This window comes from Nanorana parkeri, unplaced genomic scaffold, assembly GCF_000935625.1.
Source record: "Nanorana parkeri isolate BGI_ZX_2015 unplaced genomic scaffold, ASM93562v1 scaffold2449, whole genome shotgun sequence".
Classification (NCBI taxonomy): domain Eukaryota; kingdom Metazoa; phylum Chordata; class Amphibia; order Anura; family Dicroglossidae; genus Nanorana; species Nanorana parkeri.
Genome location: NW_017308717.1, coordinates 125,966 through 139,229, shown reverse-complemented (window position 1 = coordinate 139,229; position 13,264 = coordinate 125,966). Strand labels below are relative to the sequence as shown.

The 13,264-nt window shown below is 45.2% G+C and overlaps 1 protein-coding gene across 1 annotated transcript in view; it reads left to right on the top strand.

The window, feature by feature from the left end:
• The first annotated feature begins 3,269 nt into the window (after positions 1-3,269).
• Positions 3,270-13,264, top strand: part of LOC108801700 (rab proteins geranylgeranyltransferase component A 1-like) — a 48,063-nt gene continuing 38,068 nt past the window's right edge. The window contains exon 1 of the mRNA XM_018573604.1: positions 3,270-3,352. Within this exon, the coding sequence (XP_018429106.1) occupies positions 3,276-3,352 (77 nt within the window). The 5' untranslated portion in view covers positions 3,270-3,275. The remainder of the gene's footprint in view (positions 3,353-13,264) is intronic.

Here is a 13,264-nt window from a genome sequence, read left to right as displayed (position 1 = left end):
AACGGCCGATTCCTCCGCCGAATGGCATTTAAAGGCTGCGCGGGACACAGAGGGTGGGGGGGGGTTTGGGGGCCCGGCAGGCCAAACATTTTCACAAGTCTTAATTTCGCCCAGTAATATGATGTGAAGTCACGGGGGCAAAGTTGAAGCGGAGTACACCGCGCTCCCGTCTTTCACGAAATCCCTCTCATTGGCGGTGACAGGAGCATGTTAATTAGAGAGAAGGGATTGCGCTTTAACCGTCTGTCGTTCGGGGGGGTTAATGGCATCAAAGCAGCTTCAGCAGGTACATGAGCTGCGGTCAAGTCTAGTCTGAATGGACTATTGTGATCTCCGAGGACTGCAAGGCTGATCAAGATCAGGGAGCGGCTCGTATTTTTTTCCTACCCCCGGCCCCCTCTGGGGGGGGAAATAAAATAAATACATCGGCTCATCTTGTCGTCTTTTTTTTTTTGTCACATGCTGATAGCGATCGCTTGTTTTTAGTGCATAGCGAGCGCTCCGTGCATTACACCTTCATGCTGTCAGCACAGTTGTTCGGCTTTGTCCTGTGCATCCATGCTGGACATCCGAGGTTCTGCTAACAGACTCGTCTCTTCAGGGGAGCCGATCCCACCTCAACCTAACCTCTCAACCATCACGTTCTCATACAATTCATCTCCACACAGCTCCCTCCTCATGTATCACTGGCCCCTCCCCTTTTAGATTGTAAGCTCTCAGGGTCAGGGCCCACCTTATCATCTTGTCTTGAATTGTATTGCGATTTGTAATGTCTTCCTTATATTGTACAGCGCTGCGCACCCTGTTGGCGCTCTATAAATCCTGTATAATAATTAATAACAGAGCAGCTGTAACAGGAATTTTTTGTCTTTTTTTTTTTTTATTTTTCTTTGATCCTTTTTCTGGGTGACACAGTCCAAATACAAAACAACTGACACGTAGATTAACCCCCAGCCAGAGGTCATTGATGCCGAGATAGCCGGACCAAATTTAAGCAGAATTAGCATTTGTAGGTTAAACTAATAATAGCTCTACGGACTAATTTACACACATAAACAATTGTTTAGATTTTATTTTTATTTGTATTTTTTGATACATTGTTTTAATTTATAGTCAAAAAAAAATCCGGTTTTATAAAAATGTTTATTTTAAATGTAATAACACAAGTGTATCTGGCAGTTATGCTATTAAACAGATGGCACGCAGGTGAACCCTGCCTTCTGAAGGTGGCAGGGTTTACCTACAGGTTGTCGACTTTCATTTTTGTCAGTGAGGCCCCCAGCCTGTGTGTGAGAGAGTGCAGGTGGGAAGGGGGAGAGAAGCTCTAAGGCCTCGTTCACACCTGAGCGTTTTGTAGCGCTTTCTACGCTCGACGAACGCTCTACAAAACGCTCAAACATCTAAATCCCATTGTATTCAATGGTCTCATTCCCACCTCGGCGTATTTCAGCCCGTCCCTAACGCGCTACAAAACGGCCCACGCCTGAAAAGGTACAGGTACTACTTTGGGCCGTTTTTTGTTGCGCGTTTCCATTGGGATACAGCCAAGTAGCCCTCGGAAACGCGCTTTCGTCGCGCGATTTTTTTACCGCGAACCGCAGTAAAAAACCGCGCAACAGACGCGCATATGCAATACGCCTAGGTGTGAACCAGCTCTAAAAGCAATAAAAGAAACACGAGGAAACAATGTGATCACAAGGATGACAATGTAAAAGGATGGACAAAGGGAAAAGGCGATTTCATGAAGAAGGATTTTGGGGTGGGATGGGGGCAGGCATTGTCAGGAATCTTTAGGGAAAATGGCAGCTATTGCGAAGGATCGGAGTGATTTCGCCATAATGTTACCAATGTCGAAATAAGCCTCAGATTCCATCTCGCTGGGTAAAGGCTGTTCGCCCAGCAGTCCCAGAGCATTGGAATTTCATCTGCTCCTCCGTTCCATCTAGTGGTGGGCATGCCATGCGAATGTCATTTACCCAGCTTATGCCTTGGCAGAACTTTTATACATTGAGTGTACCTAGAAAGTGTATGCCGGGGCAGAACTCCTCTATATCATCCCCATTGGGTGCACCTAGAAAGTGTATGGCTGGGCAGAACTCTTATGCATCATCCCCATTGGGTGCACCTAAAAAGTGTATGCCGGGCCAGAACTCTTATACATCATCCCCATTGGGTGCACCTAGAAAGTGTATGCCGGGGCAGAACCCTTTATACATCATCCCCATGGGGTGCTCCTAGAAAGTGTATGGCTGGGCAGAACTCTTATACATCATCCCCATTGGGTGCACCTAGAAAGTGTATACCGGGGCAGAACTCTTATACATCATCCCCATGGGGTGCACCTAGAAAGTGTATACCTGGGCAGAACTCTTATACATCATCCCCATTGGGTGCACCTAGAAAGTGTATACCGGGGCAGAACTCTTATACATCATCCCCATGGGGTGCACCTAGAAAGTGTATACCGGGGCAGAACTCTTATACATCATCCCCATTGGGTGCACCTAAAAAGTGTATGCCGGGGCAGAACTCTTATACATCATCCCCATTGGGTGCACCTAGAAAGTGTATGCCGGGGCAGAACTCTTATACATCATCCCCATGGGCTGCACCTAGAAAGTGTATGGCTGGGCAGAACTCTTATACATCATCCCCATGGGGTGCACCTAGAAAGTGTATGCCGGGGCAGAACTTTTATACATCATCCCCATGGGGTGCACCTAGAAAGTGTATGATTGGGCAGAACTCTTATGCATCATCCCCATTGGGTGCACCTAGAAAGTGTATGGCTGGGCAGAACTCTTATACATCATCCCCATTGGGTGCACCTAGAAAGTGTATGATTGGGCAGAACTCTTTATACATCATCCCCATTGGGTGCACCTAGAAAGTGTATGGCTGGGCAGAACTCTTATACATCATCCCCATTGGGTGCACCTAGAAAGTGTATAATTGGGCAGAACTCTTATGCATCATCCCCATTGGGTGCACCTAGAAAGTGTATGGCTGGGTGGAATTTCATGATTTATAAAATTCTTGGAAACATTATATACGTACACCCCATAATGTCTCCCTGATCTAAGGAAGAGTGACCACAATGTATATTCTTCGAATACCAACACCAAGTTACTAAATAAATATAACTCATCCCAAGTATCTACATACGTAACTCTTCCAGCAATCGCTACTTCTGCAGTAACATTTTTTGTTATTATTTTGTATTTTGACCATTTGTTCTATTCTAAGCGATCTTTTGTAACATATCCTTTCGCAGGATGAGCGCGGTTTTCGGGGGGATCTACTGCCTACATCATTCCCTGCAGTGCCTGGTCATCGACGAAGACTCCAAACAGTAAGTAAACCCCTTAGCAGGGCGGGGGGTGGTGGGGGGGGGGGGGGGGGTCGCGATGAGTGATGTTAAGTTTTCCTTGTGGCCTTAGTTCGTCTAATTGATTTTCATCAGATGACACAAAGCCCTCTGTTATTGCATTTTTAAAAATGGAGCTCACCTAAACAGGCATCAGATTAATCTCTGCTGATAATGCGTGTCACTCCGAGAGAAAAGACTTTAATGAGTTTCGGGGAGATTGTTGTCATAAACCAGTCTGCCCCGCTGAAGGTTGACTTAACCCCTCTCCCAGAGACAAGCTTAAAGGGGAACTCGGGTCCCTGTTCTCGCCTGGGGGGATAATCTACGGCTCTGGCTCCTCACGTATGGCTCTGTCCTGTCAGACTTTGTTTTTAATATTCCAAATAGTTTTTATTGAAATTTGTTTTGAGGTTCAGCAGCTGACAAGAAGTGAGAATTCTCACAAAATGTAACACAGGGGGCCCTCCAGCTGTGCTTTAAAGGAGAACTATGGGGTTAGGGCTTTATAGTCGTAATGCAAAAATCTCAATATTAAGTTTTAAAATCTTATTTTGTCTCCATGTTTAAAGCCCAACTACTAGGGATGCACCGACACTAGTATCGGCATTCGTGCCGTTACCGGGTATTTGGGCGAATATAATATATATATATAATACTTGCCTCTGATACCTGAGATCTTCCTCTGACCGCAAGTGCCGAGGGAGCATGGAGCTGGCTTCCTTTCCAGTCAGGAAGCCGGGCGGTGGGTTATGACCCGTCTCCCGGTTTCCTGATTGGTTAGGAAGCCAGGCAGCCAAGCAACAAGTGAAGATGGTTTCCTAGCCAATCAGGAAGCCGGGCAGCACGTAATGATCCGCCTCTCGGCTTCCTGATTGGTCAGGAAGCCAGGCTGCCTAGGAACAAGTGAAACTGGCTTCATAGCCAGTCGGGAGGCGGGTCATGAAATACTGGCTTCCTAGTCAATCAGAGAGCCATAAGTCAGGTCATGACGTGCCGCCCAGTTTACTGATTGGTCAGGAAGCCAGCTTCCTAGCCAATCAGGAAGCCGGAGGGCACATCATGACCTGCCTTATGGCTCTATGATTGACTAGGAAGCCAGTATTTCATGACCCGCCTCCCGACTTCCTGATTGCTCCTCTTGCTAGAACACCGGCTTCACAGGCAATCAGGAAGGGTCATGATCCGCCACCCGACTTCCTGATAATCTGGGCACCTGCCACCGGTACTCAGTATCGGCGAGTACCAACAAAGAAATATCGGTACTTGTACTCGATACAAAAAAAAACAGTATCGGTGCATCCCTACCAACTACGATGGAATGTATTGTGAGTCCAGGGCAGGGGCAATGATGAACCAAGTGCCCAGGTTCCTGTGACCCCTTTTATGGTTCGCATAGATGGGAGATCACGCTCTCCAAGCTTGTGAAGGAAGGATCCACAAACAGTGACAACATTATCTGCCGAATAAACCATTGGTTGAGATATACAGCATACCTGCCATGGTGTCAGGTACGAGGAGAAAATGGTTCACGTAGACAGCAGTTCCAGGTTTAAAGTGAACCTGTGCCCGGATCATATATCAAATATATATTTACATATTTTGAACCAAAACAGTAAATGAACTTTAAAACAATTCCCCATTCATCTCTGTATTTATGAGTATTGTGGAGAAATACATTTTCAAAGTTCACAACACAACAGTTGAAACCTTAGGTGTTTTTTTTTTGTCCATGAATAACAGGGGCAGTGTCACAGACACATGGATAGTGGACCTTCTGTCATAGCTCCACGTTCAGAGAGGGTGCGGGCCCTAAAAATGGCTTAAAGGAGAACTATGAAAATCACTCAGCCTCATAGGTGTAGCTGACCTTTGACAATGAAACTATCACACGTCGGCTCAATAAATCGGGAAGTGAGAGAACATATACCGTCTCTCGTTCACTTCTCGATCCTATCCCTGCAGAGAGCGGTGACTGTCACTCACGGCTCTCCGCAGGGATTCCCCCCCTTCCCCACTCTGATCCTCCAGCACTGACTGGCGGAACGGACGGGGGCGGGTACAGCTGGCTCTGCCTCTAGATAGGCAGAGTCAGCTGTCAATCACGCAGCTGGGCGGATCCAGACAGTATTGTCGGGAATCGTCCCGGCTGCGGCGTCTCAGTATACCGCGAGCTGTAGCTCCCTATATACTGAGCCTAGGGTGACGGGAGGACGCTAGTTTGTGTCCTCCCGTTACCCTAAGGAGAACTATGGGGAAAAGCCCTGACCCCATAGTTCTCCTTTTAAGCACACGCCACTGCATTTTATTTGTTTGTCTGCAGTTCAGCTTTCAGTGTCTGAGATGTTTTTGAAGCTTTTCTCAGCCACATGGGACAAGGATGCGTTCTCCCATTCATCTCCCAAAAGTACAAAGCTTTAGTGATTTTCGGCAGCTCATCAATTTGGGGGGAAAAAAAAGAAAAGAAAATCGTACTCTTTTATTTCTATGAAATTCACCTTAAAGCAAGATGTCCGCCGTTGCGCCGGCTGCCTGTAGAGAGGTCAGAGTCTCGGCAGCCTTTGATGTGCACAGAAGAGAGTCATTTAGACGTGATGGTTCTTGTGGCTTGTTTCATGTCCTTTCAATGGTCGCTGCGTTTTCCGCTGAGTTATGACCATAATGTTCACCCAGAAGATAAAGAACAAAAACACACATTGCTCCCGTTTCTCTTCAAAGGTATGTAATTTCTTCCAGGGGTGTAAATCACCGGCCTCTTCCGAGCGGAGGGTGTGTAATAGGTGGGCGACGGTCGCCGGCTGACAGAACTTTGTGATGCATTGTCCCAATTCCAAACGGTTTCTTTTCCCCCGAAACAACTTATTAAGTCAGTTCTGAAAGCGCAAGAAAAAAAAACTTTTCATATCCTATCTCGGGTGATCGTTCTGCCCGCCGTGCATGAGACTTTTGTGTCACGATGTCCTCCCTGATAATGGCGAGGTTCTGGCAAAAAGACCATTTTTGTTTTTAAAAAATGTGATTTAAAGGCCGTTAGATTGAGGTGTGTGGGCAGAGCCGTTTGCCCTCTGAGTTCCATTTCTTTGTTATTGCCTCGTGTAGAATATATTAAAGTGTATCTAAAGCTTTGCTGTTTGTGACCTCTGGGGAGATTTACCTTGCGATACTTACCTCTCTGAGGATCCAGCCCCGGGCCTCCTCAGCAGAGAGTGGCCGCCAGTACTTCCAGGTTTCACCCAGATTGCTGGCACCATGACCAGTCTGTAGACAGACCTACTGATTTTTGCTGCCTGGAATTGTGAGGCAATGCATGGCTCAGCATTCAAGCAACACGGTGCTATCCTGTAGTCAAGCTCCCCTGCTGCAGACTTTACCCGAATCCTCGTGCCTCCTCGGTCCTCCGTTACAGCCTTTGGGTAGCCCAAGACTCGTAGTGTGCTCAGTACCCCCCTTGACTCCAGCACACCCTTGAGCATTCAAGTGTCAACTCGTGACTCCCATGCATTTCTGCGCACCCCATGACTCCAGTGCACCCCTTTGTATTGTATAGCTTCCGTGCATCTCGTGACTCCAGTGCACCACTGTGCATCCAACAGCTTCTGCGCACCCCATGACTTCAGGGAACCCCTATGCATCCAATGGCTTTTGTGTGTCCTGTGACTCCAGTGCAACCCTGTGTATCCAACTGCTTCTGTTATCCCCCCACCCCCCCATTACTCCAGTGCATCTAGTGACTTCTGTTTGTCCTGTGATTTCAATGCACCCCCAAGGCATCCTGTGTCATTTTGTAGACCCCTGTGCACCCCATAACTCCAGTGCATCCCTTTGCATCCAGTGACCTCTGTGTGCTCTGTGACTCCGGTGCACAAAAGGGCATCCTATGTCATGCTGTGGACCCCTGTGTGCTCCATGACTTCAGTGCACCCCTTTGTATCCTATAGCTTCTGTGCATCCTGTGACTCCAGTGCACCACTGTGCATCTAGTGACTTCTGTTTGCCCTGTGATGCCACACCAGGGCATCCTGTGTCATGATGTAGATACCTGTGCGCCCCATGACTCCAGTGCACCCCTTTGTATCCTATAGCTTCTGTGCATCCTGTGACTCCAGTGCACCACTGTGCATCTAGTGACTTCTGTTTGCCCTGTGATGCCACACCAGGGCATCCTGTGTCATGATGTAGATACCTGTGCGCCCCATGACTCCAGTGCACCCTTGAGCATCCGGTGTCATCTAGTGACTTCAGTGCATCCAGTGACTTCTGTGTGTTCTGTGACACCAGTGCACCGAAGGGCATCCTATGTCAAGCTGCGGACCCCTGTGCGTCCCATGACTCCAGTGCACCCATGAGTATCCTGTGCCTTAAGTGGCTCCAAGTGCACTTCTGTGATACTTGTGCCAACACACAGTCTCCTGTATGCTTTTGCATCATCTGTAAAGTCCTTCTCTTAGTGGATTCAGACTTCTGTCCATGACTTTCCCTCTCTATTTGTACAGAAGGCCCCTGGGACAGAAACTGACAGAAATCCAACATTTTACAAAGGTTAGCAAAACAGGAACTGGAGTCAAGATTAGTGTCATCAGCCCGCTATTCTGAGTTTCCAAGTAACCTATTACTGTCCAGGTAAATGTTGTGATAATAGATTAACTCCAAGCTTGGTCATGCTGAGCATCATTTGCAATGTCTACTGTTGATTACACAGCAGCATCAGCATGACTGTACAAAGTCAAAGAGTTTCCTGCTCTGTTTCATTCTGCTGTTCAGCTGTGATCGCTCCACCCCTGTAACAGGTAGTATCATGGAAAGGCTAGGCGACCACGGGGGTCTTTGTAAATCCAATGAGTCCTCATTGGTCACAGCAAAAATCACACATTTCAGTGGGCTCATTGCTTCCCCTTCAATGAGGCTGAGAAATACAATACATAAAATATATTTATATAATACAGGCAAATCTCAAAAAGATGTAGTTAAAAAATAGAAAAAGTCTGTAAATATAAGCTGTCTATGTTCCAGAACTAAGAACAGAGCCCTCCACCATTATTATGTGTATGATTACTGACATATAGGGAATCCCGAATAAGCCAATAAGATGCCAAAGACCCGATCAGGATGAAGAGACAGGGTTTCAGGACATCAGTTTGATAGAGATAAAGAGATAGAAGTTGGGTGCTGTAATGGAAGGTGCTTCAGGTGATGAGCAATATGAATGCAAGCATAACTATAGCTCATAGTGTATGGACTCGGAGGAACAAGCACTGACGGGATACTATGAGGTGGTTTGCAAAATGCTGAGAAAATCCCCACTGAAGCTTAACATGCCAGCAATGCACATACTATGGAGAGCTGATTTAACATTCACTACCCATTGGACCTAAGCTTTATTAGGGTCACCTGAACCAAAGCTGGTTTTTGGGGGTTGAAGTGGACAAAGTCGCCTACATACTTTACACTAAATGGCCAAGTGTTTGTGAACACCCGAACATCATGCTTATTTGGATCTCCCAAAACCATGACGATAGTAATATGAAGTTGCTCCCTTTGTAGCTATAACATCCTCCACTATTCTGGAAAAGCCTTCTACAAGATTTTGGAGGGTGTCTGTGGGAATTTATGCCCATTTGTGAGGTTGGGTACTGATGCTGAATGAGAAGACCTGGCTCACAAGGTTGAGTTCATGCCAAAGGTGTTCAGTAGGGTTGAGGTCAGGACTTCGTGCGGGACATTCAAGTTCTTCCACACCAGACTGGTCACACCATGTCTTTATGGAGCTGGCTTTGTACACAGGGCACAGTCATGGTGGAACACAAAAGGGACTTCACCAGGTACTGATGTTGGAGAAGAAGTTCTGGCTCACAGTCGTTGTTCCAGTTCATACCAAAGGTGTTCAGTAGGGTTGAGGGCAGTGCTTTGTGCCGGACACTCGAGTTCCTCCACATCAAACTGGTCAATCCATGTCTTTATGGAGCTGGCTTTGTACACTGGGCCAGACATAGGACAGGAAAGGATCTTCACCAAACTGTGACCTCAAGGCTGGAAGAACACACTTATCAAAAATGTCATTTTGTGAGGATTGGTACTGATGTTGGAAGAGAAGACCTGGCTCAAAATCAGCTTTCCAGTTCCTGCCAAAGGTGTTCATTTTGGTTTGCAGACTCTGTGCAGGGCACTTTAGGCCTTCCATATCAAACTGGTCAACCATGTCTTTATGGAGTTGGCCTTGTACACAGGGGACAGTCATGGTGGAACAGAAAAGGGTCTTCAACAAACTGGTTACACCTTGTCTTTATGGAGCTGGCTTTGTACACCGGAGACAGTCATGGTGGAACAGAAAAGGGTCTTCACCAAACTGGTCCCACCATGTCTTTTATGGAGCTGGCTCTGTAAACGGGACAGTCATGGTGAAATAGAGAAGGGCCTTCACCAAACTGGTCACACCATGTCTTTATGGAGCTGGCTTTATGCACAGGGGACAGTCATGGTGGAACAGAAAAGGGTCTTCACCAAACTGGTCACACCATGTCTTTATGGAGCTGGCTTTGTACACAGGGGACAGTCATTCTGGAACAGAAAAATACCTTTACCAAACTATTACCACAAGGTTGGAAGGTCACAGTTGCCTAGCATGTCACTGTATGCTGTAGCATTACCAGTAAAACACCTGAACCAATTTATTGATGGTCAAGTGTACTATATGACCAAAACTAACTTTTGGTCATATAGTGTCCTTGGAGAATCCAAGAGCTAGCCTTCTGTTCTGAGTTCCCCGCATTGCCTATTAAACAAGGAGTCTCTGCTGGATTTTTATTAGAGGGTGCAGCAAAAGGAACACATTTCCTCCTATAACAGGTAATTCATCCCACCAACCTCCAGCCATAAAGATTATTTTTTTTGATGCATTGCACCTTGAAGATAGTACAACCACTATAGCTGCCTAGACAACTTTTTCCTCCAATGTAAAATGCGCACTGGCTGTGTTTTAAACCTAAATCCAAATTTTAGATCTTTAAAATAAAGTCTGCCTGGCAGTCCTCAACACGTAAGGGCATCCAAGTTATAAAACCTTCAGTGCCGCATTCGCCCATAATTGCTTACACATTAAACGGTAATAAAAACTTCGGCAACAGTTTTAAACTGCTTAACTTTGGAGCCTAAATCACAGCGTAAAATATATTGATTTAATCAATTCGGACATCATTTTTCTTCTGCGCAAAAAAACAACTCCTCCTCCTCCTCATTTCTCAGCCCTGAAAAAATTGTGTCCCTCAAAAAGGGGGGGGGGAGGGGGACACACGCAATAAATATCTATTTCCTTAATAAAAAAGAGGATGCGAACTCCGGGCCATTTACATATTTGCTTTGAAATATTGCCGCCAGCCTTTGTCAGTGTCGGGTAAGTCCATTTCAAGGATGTTGCCCTTAGCCCATTAGTTTTGGGTAATGAGACCTATAAAGTAGGTTTATAACGGATGGCGCTCCTCGCAGATGGATTCTGCTTTTCATCCTTCTGTCTTCGACACATTGAAAGAAGGTCAATGGAGGTCTGCGCATGATTCATTGTCCCAACGCAGGATCAGATCACGACGACCTGCTAAAGTCAAGACGCCGCAATCTCTCTCGGTTTTTTTTTCGCTTTTAAAAGCCCCCCCTTCAACGACGAGATAAACAGTGAATTAAAGAGTACGAATTTCAAATTAACATTTTTGTTTTTATGAAGAATAAATTTAAAACGAATAATAAAAAATAATATGGTTTGTAAAAATAATTTAAACATAGAATGGTCACAGTGCCACATCCCAACATCCCAAATCTCTCCTCAACGCAGAATTTGAGGCAATATGGGAGCCCTGGCTGAAATACCAAGAGATTTCAAATGCATATAGCATCATTTCCAAAGCCTAGCTTAAGCATATAGGGTCTGTTGCTCAGAACCCAGGAAACTATCATTTATGCCTTTTATTCTTTATATAATATGGTTTTGGTTTTTGTTTTTTGGTTTTTCTTTCTTTTTTTTTCTTTTTTGTCCCTTTCCGTTTGTATTTTTCCTTTTTGTACATTAAAAAGTTTTCCATAAGTGTATATACAGGTGAAACTCGAATAATTAGAATATCGTGCAAAGTTCATTTATTTCACTAATGCAACTTAAAAGGTGAAACTAATATATGAGAGAGACTCATTACATGCAAAGCAAGATAATTCAAGCCGTGATTTGTCATCATTGTGATGATTATGGCTTACAGCTCATGAAAACCCCAAGAACCCCAAATCCACAACCTCAAAAAAGTAGATTATTACATGCAATCAATAAAACAAGGATTGTACATAGAACAATATCGGACCTCTGAGAAGTACAAGCATGCATATGTACTCTGTACTTGGTTTGGGCCCCTTTTGCAGCACTTACTGCAATTACTTTTGCACGATATTCTAATTATTCGAGTTTCACCTGTATAGCGAAAGTAGCTATATTCAGATTGTGAGGCCCCGCACCCTCAAAACTAAAACCGAGTGAATGGAAGGGTGAGCCCCTGGAGGTAAATGTGGGCAGGGGCCAAGTCGAAGGTTAATAACACAACTGGTTCTCCCCTTGTCCTCTTCTGGTGATAGCTTTGATGGTCTATTGAAGGGCGGGGGGGACGTGGGGAATCAAGGCCGATTTTGAGAAATATTGAATTTTCTGTTTTTTCTTTTTTTTTTGTTTGTTTGACACGTATGTTAAAAGCCTGTTTTAAAACTTGCTTTACTTATGGAAACCAATAAAAACTTTGATACTAAACCAAATCTCTCCTCAAAATCAACAATACATAACAAAATAAATAATACATTGCATTAAAAATGATCAAAAGGCATAAATACACTGTCTGTCCAAAACAAAGTCCCACACTCTAATATTTCGTTGGGCGCCTTTAGCTTTGATTACGGCGCACATTCACCGTGGCATTGTTTCCATAAGCTTATACAATGTCACAACATTTTATTTCCATCCAGAGTTGTATTAATTTTTCACCAAGGTCTTGTAGTGATGATGGGAGAGTCGGAGCACTGTGTAAAGTCTTCTCCAGCACATCCCAAAGACTCTCCATGGGGATAAGGTCTGGACTCTGTGGTGGCCAATCCATGTGTGACAATGATGTCTCATGCTCCCTGAACCGCTCTTTCACAATCTGAGCCCGATGAATCCCGGCATTGCCATGTTGGAATATGCCCAATGTGCCATCAAAAATGAATCATGGAAAAACCTGATCAGTATATTCAGGGAGGCAGCTGAGCCCATTTTGTAGGCACATAACATTGCTGAACCTAGACCTGACCAACTGAAGCAATCCCAGATCCAATGGAAGGCTCTGACCTATTTGCATAGCTAAATCCAAGTGGTGACTTTTCTTTTGGCCAGGCAGTGTATATCCCATGACAAACCGTCAGATCCTTGCTCACCACCATGTGAGGTTTGTAAATGAACCCAATATAACTAATAACTTTGTGCAGTATCCTCATGTCATATATTGTGCAATCCCAGCAAAACTCTTCATGCAATCCTTCAGTGACAGCCTCACGGTGCCTTCTCCACCCTCAAATGGACACAAACTCACCTATTCCGATGGACCTTATAATCTATAAATAAGGACAGAAATTGCAGTTCCTCTTGTAGGGGTTCTCCACTCCAGACTCCATCCGATGCATGTCATAAAAACATCAAGTCCAGTGTACAAGATCCTTCCATAAGATGAAAACGTTGTGACCAAAAACACACCACCACTGCTGTCTCGCTACTGTTCATGTTTAAGCCATCCAAAAGCTCTGCTGTAGCAACTCAACTTTTTGTGGGATTCTTTTTAAGCGGATCTCTGGGATCAAACCCCCCCCCCCCCCCCCCCCCACCCTCTTCTTCCTCTTATTCAAATA